General features: G+C 35.6%; 2 protein-coding genes across 7 annotated transcripts in view; one reads left to right on the top strand and one right to left on the bottom strand.

The window, feature by feature from the left end:
* The window catches only part of abcc12 (ATP-binding cassette, sub-family C (CFTR/MRP), member 12), a 25,168-nt gene extending 8,639 nt beyond the window's left edge, over window positions 1-16,529 (bottom strand). Inside the window, exons 1-16 of one of the 2 annotated variants that reach the window (XM_048184993.1) lie at window positions 16,174-16,529; window positions 11,534-11,779; window positions 11,387-11,454; window positions 11,065-11,234; window positions 10,697-10,843; window positions 9,033-9,180; window positions 8,273-8,509; window positions 7,924-8,097; window positions 7,662-7,809; window positions 7,413-7,561; window positions 6,594-6,701; window positions 6,050-6,256; window positions 5,884-5,955; window positions 5,673-5,797; window positions 4,402-4,474; window positions 4,018-4,221 (exon numbers count right to left, since the gene is read on the bottom strand). In XM_048184993.1, coding sequence (XP_048040950.1) covers window positions 4,018-4,221; window positions 4,402-4,474; window positions 5,673-5,797; window positions 5,884-5,955; window positions 6,050-6,256; window positions 6,594-6,701; window positions 7,413-7,561; window positions 7,662-7,809; window positions 7,924-8,097; window positions 8,273-8,509; window positions 9,033-9,180; window positions 10,697-10,843; window positions 11,065-11,234; window positions 11,387-11,440 — 2,016 coding nt within the window. In that variant the 5' untranslated portion in view covers window positions 11,441-11,454; window positions 11,534-11,779; window positions 16,174-16,529. Of the gene's footprint in view, window positions 1-907; window positions 1,287-4,017; window positions 4,222-4,401; window positions 4,475-5,672; window positions 5,798-5,883; window positions 5,956-6,049; window positions 6,257-6,593; window positions 6,702-7,412; window positions 7,562-7,661; window positions 7,810-7,923; window positions 8,098-8,272; window positions 8,510-9,032; window positions 9,181-10,696; window positions 10,844-11,064; window positions 11,235-11,386; window positions 11,455-11,533; window positions 11,780-16,173 lie in introns of those variants that run through there. The other variant, XM_048184994.1, reaches the window with a different exon arrangement.
* Window positions 11,805-21,680, top strand: zgc:103601 (Arylamine N-acetyltransferase, pineal gland isozyme NAT-10). 5 transcript variants are annotated; one of them, XM_048185000.1, is made up of 2 exons: window positions 11,805-11,845; window positions 20,546-21,680. In XM_048185000.1, the coding sequence occupies exon 2, from the start codon at window positions 20,553-20,555 to the stop codon at window positions 21,417-21,419; it is 867 nt and encodes a 288-aa protein (XP_048040957.1). In that variant the 5' UTR covers window positions 11,805-11,845; window positions 20,546-20,552; the 3' UTR covers window positions 21,420-21,680. The 5 variants fall into 5 exon arrangements, with proteins under 5 accessions (XP_048040957.1, XP_048040955.1, XP_048040953.1 ...); XM_048184998.1 differs by lacking the exon at window positions 11,805-11,845 and adding an exon at window positions 17,988-18,064; XM_048184996.1 differs by lacking the exon at window positions 11,805-11,845 and adding an exon at window positions 17,990-18,068.

Here is a 21,680-nt window from a genome sequence, read left to right as displayed (position 1 = left end):
AGTTTGTGTGTGATTTCTCTGATGGTGAATTTTGTGAATGTACATGAAAGAGAATGTGTTTCTGCCATTACATAATGGTGAGGCAGGCTTAGATGAACCTTTTCCTAACCTAAGGTTATATATTAAATGTGTTACGACAATACAAATGAATCATTACTGTTTACTTCAGAAAACTGTCAGCATGAGCTTTATGTGCATTTCCATCCATGTTTTATTGTATCTTCCTCCAGGACACTGGTTATACATTAACTTTACATTCAACTGTGACCCCTTAATATTGGAGAGAAACATCTGTTGACAAAAAGCACCTTATAAAATCAGCAATTCCTCCAGAGTTAAGCTATTTATCTTAAGTTATTTTCCAAACAGGTTTCAGTGTACACAAGAGCAATATCTTAAAATATATACTTTTTAAATATTTAAAAGTTTGAGATCAGAACCAAAATAATCTAGTTCCAAGAAGCACAGTCTCCATCTAATTGGTTGTGGCGGCGATGTTGCAACAATCTATAGAGATATTCTTAATGTTACTCAGAAAACATAACATAGGTTTAATTCATTCAAACAACATGTGCCACAGCCAATTTTTTTTATTGTAATCAATATGTTCACAACTTGTAATAATTACTTAAATGAGCTCATTGTTTCTGCCAAAAATTGCATGATTTCTACATGTACATTTCTGAAATACATTACTTGGACACAGTCACATCTGATAACAGATCACTCTAAACTACGGCCCGCAGCTTGTCTATTAAAATACATTATATGTGGCCCGCCATGCATAATTTACAAATCGTGCAGTTTCACAATGTCAACACAAGGTGGCAGAACTAGATTTTAGGCCAGGGAAACAACGCGAAACGAAACAGCGCTACTTTTGCGCACTACGCAGCGCTTGACTCACGAGTTTACAATTGTGTTTACTTGTCTCGATCACACGAGCACTAAACAGCCAGTGAGAAGTTTTCGAGTTCGGCGTAGAGGTCTCAGGTACAAGCTGCAAATCTCTCCAGGGCTCTCAAGTGTCACGCATTGAGCGTGACAGTCACTCATTGAGCGTGACAGTCACTCATTTCGGTCTTTTGTCACGCACTCCCGCCACACATTGCATTTCTCACGCAGAAAAACTATTTATCATATATTTAATATGCCGCAGCGCCCAAAATGTATCTGGCCGCGCCGCTCTCTCTATGGAACCGGGAAGGAATCAAGCGCGTCTCGAACCTGCCACTTATCAGCCAATCAAAAAAAAAGAAAGAGGCTACACAATAGCCAATCAGAAAATAGCACTATTGTATCTGGGTAAGATTTAAAGCAACAACCAATGAAAAAAAAGCATATCCTGGGAATTGTTCACCATCATCCTCGTTCACCCACAGAGGGAACCACTGGAGCTCTGAGCATCACTTTGAGCACAGAGTAAGTCATGATCTCCTGTTTTAATGTTACAACAAATTCACAACTTGTTTGACACAAACAATGACAACTTGACTGCTGTTAGATAATCAGATAATCAGCTGAATTATATACTCACCTAGTTTACTTATTTATTTATTGGTCAGCTTATGATTATATATTTTTATTCATTTGTTATTTTTATCTATAATGAAGTGGTGTGTTTAGTGCATTCTGGATTGGTTAACAAATCAAAGTGACCATTAGTTCCACAAATACAGACACAGGCTCCCACAAATAAATTAATTCAACAAAGGTAACCTCTTTTGCTACATATTTATAATGGTTTAAATGTGTACTCTACATGTTTGACCACTTACGAACTCTCATTTAGCCTACTATATGTTGTGTACATGACTAATGTGCCCAACCATCAGCAATAAATACATTACTTTTAGAGCACAAAATTGTTTACAAGATAACAAATTTCTTCATTGATCTAGTCACTTAATTTTGCTATTAGAATGCACTAGATTCATGCATTTAAATTTAAAATGTACAAAATTTTAAATTTTGGAGGGGATGTCACTCTTGCCTGTCTCCAAAACTTGAGAGCCCTGTCTCTCTGTGATTTAATTCAGTTTAAAGCCAGTTGAAAGAGCGCTGACTTAATCAACAACACTAACGTGCAAATATGGAGAAACACTGAGCCGATCCAGTTAGAATACTGTTCAACCAACAATTCAACATTTATCATGAATTTACTGTGGTAACACTAACTGTAACCATGGTATTTTGTCAGAAATGTAGGTTAATCTCATTGTATTTTCATTTTTAATGTAGACATGTATTAAATGAGTAATAAAAGCCAAATTACAGACTATTTTTTTCATTTTCTGGTTCGAGCAGGGTGTGGCAATCGGGACGATGAACACTGAGAGCAGCGCATGTACAGGGCGTTCTGAACACAGGGGCAGACATGTCCCGGGACAACCTTCCCTCAGGAATGGTCGCTCCATCCCCGCACAGTTCAGAAAATTTGGGATACCTTCGGGAAGGCAGAGGTTGACCTCTTCGCCTCAAGAGACAATTATCACTGCCCAATATATTTCTCAAAAACCAGGGATGCGCTGGCCCACAACTGGCCCAGCCTCCGTTTATGCTCTTCCCCCGATCGCTCTGATTCCCCAGATTATCAGACGAATGAAGGAGGGTGCTCATAAGGTCCTCCTGGTGGCTCCTCTGTGGAGGACCCAACCATGGTTCTCGGACCTGTCTCAGTTATCGCCAATGAAGCCATGGCCAATTCCTCTGAGACGAGACCTCATCTCAAGCGAGAGGAAAGATATGGCACCCCAGACCCGAGCTGTGGGACCTTCATGTATGGTTTCTCAATGGGAGCCTGCAAGCCTCCCTTAAAATGTCTTAAACTCTATCTCACAAGCTAGAGCTCCATCAACAAGATGTCTCTACTGCCTTAAGTGGTCCGTCTTTGCCGCCTGGTGCACAGCCTGGGGCGAGGACCCATTGACTTGTGACATATCCCAGATATTGTCCTTCCTTCAAAACTTAATGGATAGAGGCCGTACTCCCTCTACCCTTAAAGGGATACTTCACCCAAAAATGAAAATTCTATCATCATTTACTCCCCCTTAAGTTGTTCAAAATCTGTAAAATTTTCTTTGCTCTGTTGAACAACAGAACAACAATTTTCACCCCATGTATGTGTGTGTGTGTGTGTGTGTGTGTGTGTGTGTGTGTGTGTGTGTGTGTGTGTGTGTGTATATATATATATATATATATATATATATATATATATATATATATATATTATAGAAAAGGAACTGGGAACCCCCTGGAAACTGGGAACCCCCCAGATGTGTTCACAATATCGAATTTGGCCCCCTTTTAAAAAAAAAGTTTGGATACCCCTGCTCTAAATTGTAATGTATACATGCATTTTTTGTAACGCTGTTATGAAACTATATGCAAGCGCTATACAAATAAATGTGAATTGAATTGAATTAAATAATCTATATCATTATAGAAACTGGCCTGACTTTTGTATTACTTAAAAAAAAAAAGAGAGAGTTTTTATTAGAGAGTATAATGACTTGTAAGATTTTATTGATGTCCATGACTTTTCACAAACACCATTTTCAAGAGTTCACACTTACATATAATCGAATAGAGTAAAGAGTATGTGTATTTAGCACTGTCCTGGGGGAGGGCTCCATGCTCGGAATGTGGCCTGAACCCAGAGTACTCCCCTCGTATCCCTGGCTGGGATAGGATCAAATAAAAGTTGAGGATCAGACAAAAGGAGTTGTGGTGGAGGAGGGATGCTGGAAAACTGTCATTGGACAGAGGTGAGTCGGCTATTTATTTATAGGGCTCCTCGCGCTGAATGGGTAGATTATCTGAACGTGCTCCTCCCAAAATTTGTTAATAAAACATAAAAAATAAAACATTTTTTATTTCCTGATATTTTTACCTATGTTATCTAGTGTAAGCAAATATTTACTCCACTAACAGCTCAAACAGAAAAGAAGCCTCCAAAGCCTGCATTTCAAAAAATGAAAATAATTGACATAATGGATTAATGTTAGAGTGAATTACCTGCAACTGATGAGTGACCAGAATGACTGATTTGCCTTTCAGCTCTTTCTTGATGCATTCTTCAAATATGTGCTTCCCAACATGTGCGTCGACAGCAGACAGAGGATCATCCAAAAGGAAAATGTCTCTGTTAGAATACACTGCCCTGGCCAAACTGACCCTCTGCTTCTGACCACCTGAAAGATTAATACCTCGCTCTCCAATCTTGACACACACACACACACACATAAGTAATTTTATTATTTCCATATGTTATATAACTGTATTACTTTGTATTATAAACATTTAATGGTTCAATAAAATATAAAAAAAATAAATAATAATAATTAAATAATGATATTAGTATATCTAATCAGATTACTGTATGTTCGTGTGGAAACAGACCTCTGTCTGGTCTCCATATGGAAGTATTGCCAGATCAGGCTTCAGAGAGCAGGCATGAATGACACTGGCATATCTAAAACACAGCAAGCACACAACCACATTTTTTTAAATGCAGCAATTAATCTCAGTACAATGTTCATCTCAGATCAATGTTCAACAACAATTTGACATCAATTATAAAGCAGCTGAGACTGTCCAGAGCCAGAAATTTACCCCATCCAATAAAAGTAATAAAAAACACCATAAAGTGGTTTACTGTCTTTATGGCACTAAAACAGGATTTTATAGATTACATGTGTTAGAAAGGTGAGGGGCAACTTCCTAGAAGCATGGTAGGACTGACATTGAGGTAAATTAAAATTTGCTATTTCAAGACGAATGGGTTAGTGATGTCTAAATAGTTTTATTCTGAGGCCTTGCTCACTAAATTCATACTTCCCATGGGGAAATAATTTCAAGGTTCATACAAAGCTACTCTTTTACACTCCAATTGTGATATTGATCTTCTTAATATTTAGATAATATTTAGATCTATCAGAGAGGCTAAAGGAGTGGTTACATTTACCATTGTTTGTCATTTTAATAATTATTTTTAAAAAATTGTGCAATGACGGAACATTTTTCCTACACAGATTTTGCCACGCTGACCAACGGAAAGCTTGACTTCTATAAGTAGCACAGCTCACACATCGCTATACTGCTGACAATAGACAAAAGACCTTTTTTTTAATGTTACCGCACCTTAAGACTGTCAGATACATTTATTCATCAGCTAAATTTGTATTACACATACTGTATATGCTGATCATATGAGATTTGATTCACTTTTAAAAAGTGAACTTTCATCTTCATGAAAGTTTTCCTTTTACCTTTTATGTAGGTCAGGCTGTAAAGCTTTATCGAGACCTATTGTAGCTAAAAATCCATAACAGCATATAAGGTAAAAGGCTGCAGTCATGAATAATTTCATTGCTTTTTAGGACATGACTGTACATTTTCTTCTTAGTTCAATTTAGTGCTGTTTATCACTCTCAATCACCACATAGCCTTTGTGTTGGTGTTGGCATTTGGCCTCCAGTAAAATGTCATACTGTTAACTTCAAATGTTGCTTTGTGGGTTTATAAGTAAAGCTCTGGCACCACCTATTTTTGATTGCAAATTTTGGTAATCATTTTACTTTGCAGTTGTAAAGTCTCCTGACACTTTTCGAAAAACAAATATGTAACTGTTGACATATTCTTTGACCTGTTTTTGTTCTCTATAGTTTTACCTGGTTTGGTCAAATGGTTCTCCCATGAGGATATTGTCCCTTACAGTCCCGTGGAATATCCAGGCTTGCTGGGAAACATATGCTAATGTTCCATTAGCTGATACAGACCCACTCACAAGATGCATCTGCAGGAATAAATGATTATACTGACAGTCACACCTCATCACATCATGTGTCTAGCTAGTAGGTAAAAAAGACAGAGGCACCACACCTGCTCAAGAATACTTGATATCAAAGAGGTTTTTCCACTTCCAACATTGCCACACACCCCAAGCAGACTTCCCTATAAATGAAAAGAGAGTTTCATTAGTCTCTAGTAGTGTCAGAAGACATCCTGTCTATCGACTACCCCACATTATAATATATTCATATCACACCTTTGAAAGAGTGAAACTGATGCTTCTGAGTGAAGGTTGTGACTCTGACTGCTGTGTGGCACTTTGTGAGGGATCTTGTGGTTTTTCAGTGCCGTTCATGTCATCTGACAGGCTCCAAGAGAATGAGGCCTTTTCCATGACCAGCGCCAAATCCATATTTTTATCCTGGTTAAGATAACCTTTGGGGTTCTGTACCAACATAAGCTTCTGTAGAGATGCAATCATTAAATATTCTGTTATTTGCATTGTACTGCTGAGGAAAAGCAAGAAGACGTGACTGACATGTGTCAGATTATCAAGTTACAGCACATGTAAAATACTCTGAAAATATATTTTCCACACACTTATCTTAAGTTACTTGTACGAACAATATTTACATGTTCCTCAATATGTCCTAAACTAATGCCTGGTTAGAGCAGATAATGGGGCTAAGGGTAAAAATGCACAGGGAAAAGGAGAATAACTTTTTGACAGTGAGGTATAAATGAATGAAAATTGTCTTTGATTTTGATTTAAACTGAGAGAAACATGTGAATGTGTCTACCTTGAGTCTCGCAAGAGCCACTTTAGCCTCAGCCACAGATTTAACAGAGAATGGCAACAAGCCCATAGACATCCTCATGCAGTTAAATACAGCGATGATAGTGTACGCCTGTGGGGAATCAATCAGATGGTTAGAGAAAACTCATCTCTTCTATCAAAGTTTCAAGTATGTCATTTGCCAGTTCACGTAATGGAAGGAATTACAACAGTAAAGCCAGTTAAGAGTTTACAGAACAGTACTTAGAACGCAATTACTCAAATACAAAATAAAAACAATAAATTGATCAATCAGTGTATAAGTGATGTTTTACACATTTGTAAAGTTTAAATGTGTAAAGTTTTACACATTTACACTACCGTTTAAATGTTTTAGGTTTGGTAAGATTTTTTTGTTTCTGAAAGAAGCCACTTACGCTCAGCAAGGCTGCATTTATTTGATCGAAAATACAGCAGTAATATTGTGAAATATTATTACAATTTAAAGTAGCAGTTTTCTATTTTAATATATTTTAAAATGTAATTTATTCCTGTGATGGCAAAGCTGAAGTTTAAGAAATCATTCCAATGAGCTGATTTGGTGCTTATTATTTCTTATTATCAGTGTTGAAAACAGTTGTGCTGCTTAACATTTTTGTAGAAATTGTGATGCAAATTTTTCAGAATTCCTTGATGAATAGACATTTTAAAAGTAGAGCATTTATTTGAAAAAGAAAAAAATAATAATAGTATTCATTTCTTGTTGCACCTCTCAACCCTAACTTTTGAATGGTAGTGTACATTTATCAATTTAGCAGAATATAAGCTTTTTTTTTGCACTCACAGTAGAAGGATGAAGAGGCAGTTTCAGTGCGGTGTGGGCAATAAAGGTGAGGATGGTTGCCAGTGTGGGAACTATCGTTGTTAAGGAAGCGATTAAACTCTGAACATAACCAGCCTTTTGTAATAGCAACTTCTCATTTTTCCTGATATCTAGATCCGAAAAAATAAGGAGAGAATGGGTGAGAGAAAAAGGACAAAAAACAAAGCATTTCATAGAGTCATGAGTAAAATGGATGGATGGATGGATGACCTGTGATTGTTTTCTCAAAAGACTCCTCCCACGCATACATCTTAATGAGCTTGATGCAGTTTAGAACCTCATTCATTGTGCGAACACGTCTGTCTGTCACGGATACAGCCCGCCTTCTGAACACACCAATTAGCCTGGCAATTGAGAACTATAGCAAGCATATACAGAAAGACAGGGAAAATAATAAAATATTACTGAAACAATTAAATATTAAATGTATATGCCGAAAATGCAATACGAAAAACAGAAAAGACCATCACACCTGTATTGGTATGAACACCATGTAGACCAGAATTCCAATAAGTGCAGTGTATCCCAGAATAACGCAGGCATATATGATACATATGATAAGCAGAAACGGAACAGACAGCAGAAACGTTCCATACAGGACCGCGTCAAACAGCCGATAGCCATCACTCGTCAACACATTTATAGTCTACACCGTAGAGAAACAAAACATAGAAATAATGCACGCAACCATTTATGACAAACAAAAGTGGATGGAGTACTAGAGTAAATAAAGACAAATTAATTCCTTATCAGATAACCAATAAATAGATTCAGCAGACAATAAAATGTAAATTTTCACTGCTAAATCCACAATAGCTTACCTCTCCTACACTGATGCTGGTAAGATTCCTGAGAGAGATGATTTTCTTGAAAGCAAGCATGGAGAATGCTCCCTTCATTCTCACAGCGGTACGCAAGTTCACAGCCCACAGGAGTGATGCAAAATATGCCTTGCTGAACTCAGATATGAACAGAGCCACACACACACCAACACCATGGAACAGAGTGGATGCCTCAGGCTGCTCGACGTAGTTCAGGATTTCATACACTAGAATTGACTAGAAGACATACCAAATGAAAAAATAGCATTCAAAACAGATCCATGATGTAAGGCAAATAAATTAATAAATAAATAAAGCAGTACTGAATGCGTATAGTTAGTGAGAAATAATGCACTTGATTTAAATTTCAAATTTAATTGGAACTACAGTAGACAACATTAATCAAAAAAGTTAATCAAAGTTGTCCTAAGAAGAAGGTTTTGATCCAATTCAAATGTTGACTACTGTACTTTATTCTACTTAACAGATAATTTGGTTTTAGTACAGTGACAATATAAAATGATTTAATTAAGGAAATAACATGTCTTTATAATATCATGCTTAATATTTTTCTCACACAGTATAAATGGGTATTTATACATGAAAATATACAGATGCTACTATATTTTTCCAAGTGGGTCCCTCAAAAGGTGATCAATTTTAATATAAACTATAAACCACTTTAAGTAACATGTAAGTAATATGTTTTATTCATTAATCAACTGAATGATACTGTGTACTACTAAACCATTTTACATACCGGACCAACAAATACGGCAAAAGAAAATAGGACAGAGGCCAAGAAGGACACTATTAATCTTGTCTTCTGAAAACGCATGACCACGGCAGCAACAGATGCCTTCTCTAGGCCGACACGGGCAACTTCCTCATCCCACAGTCTCTGAAACCTGAACACAACAGAAATCACAATCTGTTTTCATTATTTGAAACCCACAAATACATTCTTCCAGACTCATCCTGGATACAGAAAAAACATCTTAGACCTTAGACCAACAACAGTAGAATACCATACACCATGTGTCAGAATGAAGATTTATGACCTATAATTTATGACCATAATGACAATTCAGATTTTTTAAGTCAAATGTGTATGTGTTTTTGATTCTTTGTCTTTTTAACATTAATTCTATCAATGTGCCAGAAACAGATACAGATGTTCTAGAAAGAACATCCCCAAACAACACCTATTCTTGTAGAGAATGAGGACTCTTCGGCTTGATGAATGTCTCTGATTCTTTGTCTTGAGCACTAACATTTACCTATAGTTCCGGTACTTCTGATCCTTCTATGGTGGCAACACACACACACACACACACACTCACACACTTGTTCTAAAAAGAACATGCCCAGACATATTATTTTAATGGTTATAGCCAGTGTGGTGTAGGGGTAATGGTATTCCTGAATGACTTGACTCAAATATTTTGATTAGTATACTCTACTGATCAAACAACACTGATTTTGACACTGAGGTTCAACATAACGGAAAATTTGCTTGTGTGACTTTCACCCCCAACAGACTGGAAGGAGCCAGATAGCCTGGATTCAACAAATGTCATAAAAATGTCAATCTGCCAACCCTGCATAAATATACCCATACATCTAACTATAAATCCATCCCTAATTGACACTGGATGACCTGCCAATCTGTGACACTGAGTTATAAATCTGACCATAAATCATATTTGACAACCACTGACCAGTCATCTTAAGTGATGGGGGGCCATAATTTATGGTCATAAATTATAGGTCATAAATCATCATTTTGAAACATGGCAGATGTATGATATTCTACTAACGACTCAAAGGATTAGACCACTTTTAAATAAACATTTCCTGATAATTTACTCACCCCCATGTCATCCAAGATGTTCATGTCTTTCTTTCATCAGTCAAAAATAAATTAAGTTTTTTGATGAAAACATTCCAGGATTATTCTCCTTATAGTGGACTTCAAAGAGATCCAGATGGTTGAAGGTCAAAATCACAGTTTCAGTGCAGCTTCAAAGGGCTTTAAATGATACCAGACGAGGAATAAGGGTCTTATCTAGCGAAACGATCGGTCATTTTCGAAAAAAATACAACTGCATATGCTTTATAAACACAAAATATCGTCTTGAACGTACTTCCGCATTCCGCATTCTTCAAAACGCTTATGCTGTATGTCCTACGCCTTTCCTATTCTACTTATGAAAAAAAACGAAATTGGCGCCGCATTCGTTCCGTAACATCTTGGATGACATGGGGGTGAGTAAATTATCAGGAGAAGTTTATTTAAGTGGACTAATCCTTTAACAAGTGTAACCAGTGATTTTGTCCACCAAATGCCACACTGCAGCTGCTCATTCGGCTGAGACTACCTGAATTAGGCTAAGATTTAAATGGAAAGATTATGAAGAATACCTCTCTCCATTAATGTGGGCTCCATCATGAGGTGAGATAGAAAGAGAGTCCTCATCTAACCGGTTCCTAAAGAGACTCCACATCATGGGTGTCATCCATACAAATGATGTGAAGGAGAAGAAACCAGCATCATCAATTGGGTGTGAGCTGTGCAAAGTAAGAAAATGTACATTAGACATTAGACATAACATTTATCAGACATTTGGAGTTTCAGCAATGTCACTAGAATGACAGACTTGTTGATAAAAACGTCATTAGTAATCATGAAAACAATTTTTTTTTTTTTTGATCTCGATAAATTGGACAGATCACTTTCATTATTGAAATCAAAAATGTATGCTTCTAATACATTGAGAAATCTGTCTTACTGTGAGCCAAAACGGAACGGGATGAGGGTTTTCAAGCTTTGCTGGTATTTGTGCTTCTTAGGAGGAGGTCCTGGTTCCCTGTAATCTAGAACTGGAGGGCCTTCAGGAAAGGAACTCATGACTGAAGATGATGCTGGTGGTTTCCACGTAGCACTATTTCTTCTTTGTTTCTGCACAATAAGAGAGATATGGGAAAAAAACAAAGAGATAAATATCATAAAATAAAAGGAACAATAGAAAAACAAGATTAAAAAAATATCTCATAACAGGACAAATGCTGTTACAGAAGAAAATTAAAATATGCAGTCAGCATCTCACTTACAAAAGAAACTCCTTCCACATTCTGTTTCTCTGTGGAGGATGAGAGGTTCTTCATTTTTTCAGCAGTTCCTGTAGGTTATTAATAAAGATCTTCACGTGAACATGAGGAAACTTAAAACATAAAGTTTGTTAATAGTAAGCGCCTTACCGTTTACCAGTTGTCTTTGCCTCTGTGCTGGTCAATGTTGTTGTCAGGCTGAATGCCTTATTAATCTGAATGTCTTTCTCTAAAACACTAACAATACTCTAACAGCAACATGCATCAAAGTCCTGACGTTGAGTACATCACTATTTTACCAGGCTCAAAGGTTACCAAAAGCAGAGGTCTTCACACTCCTCCTCTGTTTCTCCTTGTCACCATAGGATGCTGCAAATCTTTTTTTTTTTTTTCAACCTGTGAAATAAACCAACTTTATAACAGCTGAGGAAACTGGTTCTGGGTGAGAAGGCAAAGGCACAAGTAGGTTCTTTCACCTCAAATATTACTTTTCATGTAGGTGTTATGTTACTGAACGTCACTCACCATATTAGTTCACATTTAAGTAAAAATTAGTTAGTTTCTCCAAATGCAAATTTTAACATTAAGTTGGCAGGCTCTATAACTTTCTATACTTTCTATAAATTTCTCGCAATAACAAAAAGATCACAAGGGTAATTAATTTTCCAGGGAAATTATTTAACAACAGAAATAACAGTCATTAGTTGCTGTAAAATATATTTCTACAGCAATCTTGCAAACTTATTTAACTTTAAAGTTTTTTTTAATCATTTAGAGACTTCTTGATGCTGTGTAAGATCTGTCCTGTTTGTCTATATATTAACCATCATAACCTCTCAGTAGGTGATGGTGCACCTGACCTCAGTATGAGCCAATGCTGCTTTAAAGCTCTTCTGACCTATGAACATGTATTTCTGATGAGTCAGTTTTGTTGACATGACAGTTAGCAAAGTTTTCTATCCTATTAACTTGTCCATGCTCTACATCTTTAAGTTACAATTATGATTAACACATTGTAAATAAAATAATATCATAATATTATAATTATGTTGGCTTGAGAAAGCCGAGATACTGAAATGCTATTTAAACTTATAATATAAGTTTATAGTTATGTCATTAACCTATAGTTCAGGTACTACTGATCCTACTATGGTGGCAATACACACACTCTCTCTCTCTCTCACACACACACACCACACACACAGTTGTTCTAAAAAGAACATGCTCAGACATGTTATATATATATATATATATATATATATATATATATATATATATATATATATATATATATATATATATATATATATATTATAAAAAATAACATGCCCAGACATGTTATTTTTATATAATTATAGCTAATAATAAGTTTAAATAGTAGAACAGTATGTTGGCTTTCTCAAGCTGTTCTACTATTTAAACGTATTATTAGTGGTGCTTGCGAAGCATCTCTATAGAGTGGTGCAAGTATGACATCACAAACCGGAAGACTAATTCACCGATGGTTCCCTCAAGATTTTCCTAGGGTTTTATAATTCGGTGTTTCAGTATACAAGTAAAATAAAATAAAGGCTGTGGTAAACATAACTTGACGATACTTTAATGTTTTGTTCTAAAAGGTAAATTACACACATAGCAAAAACGTGATTTTTGAAGCAGTTATGTTAATTTTTGAAAACGTATGTTTTTTTTAATAAGTAATTAGATAAGACAGTTTGGGGTCTGTGTGTGTGCAGTTTATGTTGTTTACCGCATTTTAATCATAAATTGAAAAACCCCATTATAAAACCCCCTAGGAAATCTTTGAGGGAATCAGTGACAAATTAGTCTTCCGGGGTTTGACGTAATCCCTGCACCACTGTAATGTTCTCTTGCATATGTATTATTAGTAGTGCTTGTGAATCTTATATAGTTATTATTTTTTATTTTTTTATTTTTGTATTCTTCTGTACAACAGAAGAAGTTTTCGCTCAGGTGGCGAAAAATCAGGACAAAAAAAAATTCCATAACATTATGCTAACAACATCTTAATCGTGGGTGCTTCTCAAACAGAAGACTGCATCATAGTGAGGCTGTGTCCTTCCTAGTCCAGTCCTTCGGAAGCTTGTAGGCTAGACTCCTCCTCAGCATTAAACGCTAGAATGAGACGGTCTAGTAAGTGCACATGGCAACATCACACATGTTCCCGTCCACATGGTCACACCACGAAAATACTATTGAAAATTAATTATTAGAAAAATACTTTGTAGTATTAAAAATCTCTATATTAACTGCTTTTTGGCAAAAAACATTATAAAAAAATCATTATAAAAGATGAAGGCATAAATTTCATAGCCTAATGAACTCAGACAATCTCACTTTCAATTTGTTTTCCGTCAGATCTTTTTCGTGAACTTAAATGCGTGCCAGGGATTGAGGGTAATTAAAGGACGCAAAGGATGTACTTCCTATAGTAATAACAGTAAATTATGCATAATTACAAGTAATTAACCCTAAACCAAACTCTAACCATAACTCTATAGTAAGTACATATTATACTTAATTAATATTACTCTGTACTTACTGGAGTACTGTAAGTACAATGTAACTATGTCATCTTAAAAGTGTCACCTTAAGTGTAACCATATTTTTATAAATTGCATGTCATTTATCAACACAAGTCATCTAGTTTTTATTAATATGACATTCTGATATCAATAGATTACTGCAAAGTGCAACAAGTCTCTTATACCAGCCACCGAGCGAATGCACATGTATCATTATAACATAATTTTCAACACATTCAATTAGTATTTAGTATGATTGTTTTAACCATGTAAAACGGCGCTGCATTACCCTACATACACAATGAAAGAGCAGAAGCAGCCGACTGCAGCATAAGCATTAGGGATGCAGTGAAATTTCGAATAAGTGACCTCTAGTGGCGAAAATTACATATTGTACCTTTAACATTGGACAAAACGTTGTGACATTATATCTCCACTTCAGAATATTGTAGAGACTTGGGGGTGGACTCATTTCACAAAATAAATAGTGACATCATAGCCACCCTAAAGACTTCCGCTGAAAAAAGTGAAGAGGATTATCTGTGGATCAGAACATTGTAGAGACAATTTAGCTCTTTTGATTCAGACACACATTCGGTCAATTATTTTCACCCTCGTAACTGTCTAGCCACACCTTATCAATCATTTACTGCACCCTAGCAACCATTTGGCAGCATGAATAAGCCATATCTCAGCACCAGAACATTGTGATAACTTTGGGTTGGCCTCTGTTGATTTGGGGCAGAGTACTATTACCATAAAAACTCTATAGCAACTCCATACTAACCATCTGTGACACCTAGCAACAACCTAGCAACCACCCAGTGTACCGTAGCAACTGCCTAGCAACAATCCAGAGTTCCCTAGTAACTGCATAGTAACCACCTAGAAAAACCATAGCCGTCACCTAGCAACCACATAGTATGTAACAACCACCTGGCAACACCCTATCAACCAATCATAATACCTTAGCAGCTGCCTCATAACACTCTAGCAACCACCCATGCCACCCTAGCAACCGCCTAACAACACCAGATTAACAGAGTGCAAACTCGTAGACCCATGAATGAGGTGTTAAATCATGTGACTTATTGAGGAGAGGTGTGCTATGATCGGGCATACGATGTTCGCCCAGCGGGCAAAAAAAGCCCATAGACTTAACATTGGACATACCCTAGAACTTGCATAACAGCATTAATAAGTCATATTCCAGCACCAGAACATCATAGATATATGAGGGGTGGCTCTATTAATTAGGGTGGGCAACCAGTCTAAACATATAACCCTGATGAGTGCTTAGCTCACCATAGCAACCATCCAGATCACCCTAGCAACTGTATAGGAACATGCAAAGCCATATGCACCAGTGGCCAGTTGCATAAGCATAGCTGCTAAGTCTGACCAACTAGCAGGGCTAATCAGTCTTACTTTTCCGATTTAAATTAGACCAATCTACCTTTTTATGTAACTGACTTTAAAAAATGATGACCCGTCTTGTAAGACTAAGTTATGCAATCCGGCCACAGAACATTGTAGTAACTTTTAGGGTTGGCCTCTATTGACTTTGAACAGTGTACTGATCCCATAGAAAATCCCAAGTGACCACCAAGCAACGCCCTAACAAAGAGTCAGAATACCATAACAAAGACCTAGCAACACCCTAGCAATCACTCAAAACAGCCTGGCAGCTACAATACAGAATACCCTAGGAACCACCTAGCAACACCCTAGAAACCCCCCAATACCTTAGCAACTGCCTAGCAACCACCTACCAAAAAGTATTTATCTATCTATTTTGTGTAGCTGATTATTGAACTGGAGGAAAGTCAAATAAATAAACACAAAATAGCTCAACAACGAGCATAGCTGTCCAAAACTGAACATGGGAAACTGTATAGCAGAAGCAAAATAAAAACAAATTCGGTACAAGCAGTCACATCATCAAGCTCTGGCAAGATTAGTACACATACACATATCAATAAGATTAGTACATATATCAATAATCACTAACATTCATTCATGTAGAAGTGATGCTTTAGGATATACCAATAGCCTTTATATATTTTCTTCTTCGTCTTGTTAATGGCCGCTCAATCCTAACATACCATTATTTTTATAATTGGTTTATTTTAATTATAAATGATTTCTCATGTTTTTTTGTTTGTTTGTTATATTAAACTGGCGGGTTTTTTATCACACGACAAAAACAAACTCCGTTATGCTTGTTTGTTCATCACCAATTACCTTTTTTCTTACGGATCGCCAACAAATCCTCCTGCGCATGCGTTCTCGGCATCATGTCATTCGTGCAGCAGTTTTCAGTTCATTCGAGTCGAAAGTTTGGTTCATTTCCTTTTGCAATCACGTTCAAAAGATTCAAAATAACAGTTAATTCGTGAATCCGATAATAAGATCAAATGATCGTGACCAAATGACAGTTGACTGAACTAAACCAAGAACGTACAAGTGCAAATTGGAATGCATCTTTTCAAAAATGAGGAACTGTTACAACTTAGCAGTACATAATGAAAAGAAAAAGACAGCATAGGCTGCGGTAGACATCAAAGCATGTCCACAATTATCCCATATTTGCGTAACATCCTGTCTCCTTGACATCCTGTCTAAAAAGCCTTTACTAATTGTTTTGAGGCGTCCTTCGCTGCCTAAGTAATTTTTTTTTTTTTTTTTTTTTTTTTTTTTTTGTAATAGGCTAAATGTCCGGAGAAAAAAGCAAAGTGGCCAATAATTATTTGCTTGGTTATGACTAAAACTCATATAAATATTTTCTAAATCATTAGACGTAGTTTATGATACCTTGGGTGCCCGTCTGAAAACAATTACTCCTGTGAGGTGCCACAAAGATGCAGTTTGACTGGGCAGTCCATAGCATAGGTGTGTGTATATACTGTACATTGTAAACATGCATATTAATTTAAGGCTTCAAATAAAAAGAAACAAAATTGTCTTCAGTCTTATGAATATTAAAATTTAAACATAAATATTCATATAGGACTACTATAAATTTACTTTAAAACTTCCAAAACAACGTATTTAACAAGCTCATTATTAAACATTATCAATATAACATCATCATATTGATGTAAAGTTAAACACAATTGTGTTTTTAAAGCCAGGAGCAGATTAAATTTCAAAGAGAGAAAAAATAAACATAAAACGGAAAATACCTTGTGTGACCTAAAACTTCTCATTTTGCTGTGCAAAGAACACCGGAAAAAGGAATTTCCTCCTCTTTGACTAACTCGTGATATGGTTTGTCTCCTGATTCAAGCGACAAGAGCTTCAGATTCACAGGCTTTAGAGTTTGCTCAGTGATGCATGTTTTTCCACAACAACAGCTCTGTGTCTACTGACCAAACCATGTTAAAACTCTCACTCACTCTTCCTGCTACTACTACTTTTTATCCCAAAAATGTGCATATTAGAGTACAAATACATACCTTAAGCCAATGTACTATTATGAAAGGCTGGCCCAGTGACAAGCTGTTGTACCCCTAAAGGTACAACTTTTACACTTTGTTTTCTCTGTGTGCGCCCAGACAATCTGAAATACACATATTATGTTGCACAATCATCACAGTCTGCATGTGGTTCATTTGCAGTGTTCCACATGTAAGAGTGTCTCTCTGTTGGAAACTTTCAACCGGTCTTGTTCAGTTTATGGAAGCTTATCATGCTTTCTTTGCTTTCTTTTACACTGCAAGGGGCAGACAGAGCAGGTTGATTTGCAATTCAGATGCTCAATTACTCAGAGTATTGTAGATTTTATAGTGGATCATAATTTGCACTGTATATATATTTTTTTTTCTGAATAAAAACAATGTGTTTTCATTTTTCTGTTAGATTAGATTAATATCAAAAGGGGTGTTTCTGGAGAACACCAGTATTAACATTTAGGATTGCTATATAGTACATTAGTACTTATTCAGAAATTAAACAGAGCTTTTATAAATAGTTACTTGATGCATGTGTGTTGACACCAGTTTTTAATATAGCAAATAAACAAAACTGATTCTGAATATTAAATATTAGCTTGATTTAACCACTTGAGGACGCTGTAGAACAATTTTAAAAAGGCTCCTGATTTGAGCATTGTCCTTCTACACAAGTTTCAAGTGTGCGTAAGTGTTAATATATCTTTCTGTTTTAGGTATCATAAGTTTTCATGTTATTATGTTTCACAATAATACGAGAGTAGTAATAAGAGTAGTAACCATATTCCTCACAGACTGTTATCTGATGAATTTAACGTCTGGGACATTATACATGGCAGTAGCCTGTAGAGAGAGCAGTACAGGTCTAAGAAATCTAATAAATAATTTCATGATGTATTCTCAGTCAGTTCTAGCAGAGACATTACAACGTAGATTGGGGATCAAACTGTATCTGCCTAACTAATTTTAGCAACAGTCATAATACAAGAAGCATGCTGTATCATGGCCTGCTGAAACAAACAGAAAAGCTTTGGTTTCGATTTCCATTAGCAGTAGTGTTACTCTGTGAAACACTACTTTTTGTTGTCTATCTCATGACAGTTTGAAACGCGGTAGTGAATGCTGCGTGTTCAGTCGTACAGAAACGTTAGTTTTGTGGATTTTGCCCTGTGTATATCATTAATTTATTACATCTAATGACGCAACTCTGTGGTTCAAGGATTCTTGTGTTATTCAATAACCAGTCCTTCATTTTGCACACATTCTCTCATTCTCTCTTCAACTCTCACTGGACTCATCTTAGGGGTAGGATTTGAAGTATGAATATGAAAAGAATGACATTTTAAGATCTTTATTGCTTGTTGTAAATGGGTCATTGACAAATAAGGTTTTTAAAAGTGTGGTAAAAAAAAACAATGGCGATATAATTAAATTTGAAGATTTATTAAGTGTTAACAATGAGTGGTTTTCTAATCAATTAACACTACTTTTGTTATTTTTTACAATGTGGACAAAATTTGTCACCAAAAAAAGTCAAAATTTTGGTTTTACTGAATGACACTTTTGGTTATACCGAATGACGATATTTTCAAACAATGCTAACAGGCTGATATCTAGCTAGCTTAGATAGCAAAAGGACAATCAAACATTTTATATTTAGTACAAGATTTTTAAATATTACAACATTTTCCATGTTTTATAGCGGTTGTATTGAATGACCTGATGTTTTGGGACATGCGTATGAGCATGTGAAAACATGAATGCTTCAAACAGAGAGTTCGTTACTTTGCTTCATAACCATGTGGTCCTTTGCAGGTGTCTGAATGATGTCACTTCATGTCACATGGTACTGACCACATGACTTGATCCAAAATGATCCCTTTATGTTGGTTACTCCAAATGACATCAATGAAATTAATTTTTTCTTTCTCATAACAAAGCAACGACTTCTACACATAATTGTAAAACCATATTGCACAGTTAATATAATGTTAAAAAATCATGCCAGAATAAAAAATATATACATTTATTACATTTTAAGATATTTTAATCACAAATGAAATGGCTGTATTGGCCTTTGAACTTTTAAACTGAATGACCTTTTGACACTTCAAAATCTTTAAAACACCTTTATATGTAGTATTATATAATTATATACAATATAATTAAAACCATTTGGATTCAATAAAAGAGATCTAGTTGTACTACCTACTTTGGGAGTCATGTCTTTGTTTTTTTATTTTATTAAGGCCTTTGGACAAAAAAAATTACTCGTCACGTCATTGACACAAATGAAAGGGATTTGTGCTCATGTTCTTTTTATGTATATAATGTCTTAAAGAAGAACCTGAAACTAAATTTAAATTTAAAATGTAATTTTAATGTATTTCAAAATATACAAAATGGCAAAAATTAAACTGATAATATATTTTTTCTTAAATATATTTTCAATACAATTTTTATGCATATATTCTCTTGCTCCTTGAAGTATATATTAGCATTCGAAATATATATATATATATATATATATATATATATATATATTATTCAGACATTTTTGATATTTTTGATATATTTTTACTAGTGGGTGCAGGACACTATAGTTCATTTATGTAAGTGAGGATAGCAAAATAAAGTAAACTGTGACATATTATAACCAAAAATTCTTCATAAGTGGACTACCAGTGAAACTGATAACAATTTGGAACCAAACATTATTCAGACATAATATCTGTCATTATCTGACATAATTAATATTATTTTTTTCTTCTGACACAGTTTAACTTTGAGATCTTGTCTTATTTTATTACCATTTTTTAAACTATAATGAATAAACTGTAATAATGAATTAAATGTTCAAGGTGTCTGATAACATTTTGGTTTGACTGTGTGTATATATATATATATATATATATATATATATATATATATATATATATATATATATATATATATATATATATATATTCACATTCTCCTTTTCCTAAATCTTTCTTTCTTGATCTCCATTGTTGCAGTTTTTGCTATTTGATTCTTTATCATTTTTGAATTCCATAAAAGCATAACATGGTTAATATGCTTTATCACATCAAATATCTCATACATTATAACAATTTAAAATGGCTACATAAAGTCTGTTAAAATTGTTGCATTGTTTCTTGTAGGGATATAATGGATCTGAAAGAGTACTTAAAAAGGATTGGGTTTACTGGCCAATATGACAAAGCCAACCTGGACAGTTTGTTCACCATCCACAAGCTGCATGTTATGAATATTCCATTTGAGAACCTCAGCATCCACTGTGGGGAGAAGAACACTATGGATCTGCACACCATCTATGATAAAATAGTCAAGAGCAATCGGGGAGGCTGGTGTTGTGAAAACAATCTCTTGTTCTCATGGGTTCTAAGGGAGATGGGGTACAAATTCACCATACTAGGCGCCAAAGTGTTTAACCCGCTGGAAAAGGAGTACCTCCCCATGGACTGTCATCTCATCAATCTGGTGGAGATTGATGGGAAGCCGTACATTGCTGATGTGAGCTTCGGAGTGTCGTACCAAATCTGGCATCCCTTAGAGTTGATCTCAGGTAAAGACCAGCCACAGCCTTCGGGTGTGTTCCGCCTCATAAACGATGGGGTGAAGTGGGTTCTGGAGAAGACCGGAAGGAAGCAAGTGGTTCAAGATAAGGCCTTTGCTAATTCTAGCCTCATTGACAAAAGGCTCACCAAAACAATGTACTCTTTCACATTAACACCCCGTGATGCCGATCATTTCCTGGAGACATCGGAGTACCTGCAGACTAATCCAGAATCTCTGTTCATGCTCAAATCCATTTGCTCCCTTCAGATGCCCACAGGTTTCAGAGCTCTGATTGGTTGGACTTACAGTGAGGTCACATTCAAAGAGGATACAGACTCGGTGGACATGAAAGAAATCCCAGATAGTGAAATAGAGGCTTTACTGAGGGAAAAGTTTAACCTGGTGTTAGTTAATAAATTCACACCAAAAAACAACAAAGTTAGTTATTGCATCTAGTACTCAGCTAATCCACTCATCTAAAACTTTAGCACCCAGTGTGTTTTGTTTTAATATTAAGATGAAAATTGTACCTGAAGGGTTCCTGAATCATTTATGTTGTTTCTTTCTCTCTTTCATTACTTTGTCAGGACAATTTGAAGCAATAATTTTCCACTGCATTTTCTTTGTTGGTTTTTTACTGGTAAGATGAATTCAGACTAAGCATTGAGAAGGACACACACAACTAACAATATTCAATAAACTCTGCTAATTTCCTAA

This window comes from Megalobrama amblycephala, linkage group LG3 (assembly GCF_018812025.1).
Source record: "Megalobrama amblycephala isolate DHTTF-2021 linkage group LG3, ASM1881202v1, whole genome shotgun sequence".
Lineage (NCBI taxonomy): Eukaryota > Metazoa > Chordata > Actinopteri > Cypriniformes > Xenocyprididae > Megalobrama > Megalobrama amblycephala.
This window is presented reverse-complemented; position numbering and strand designations above follow the sequence as displayed.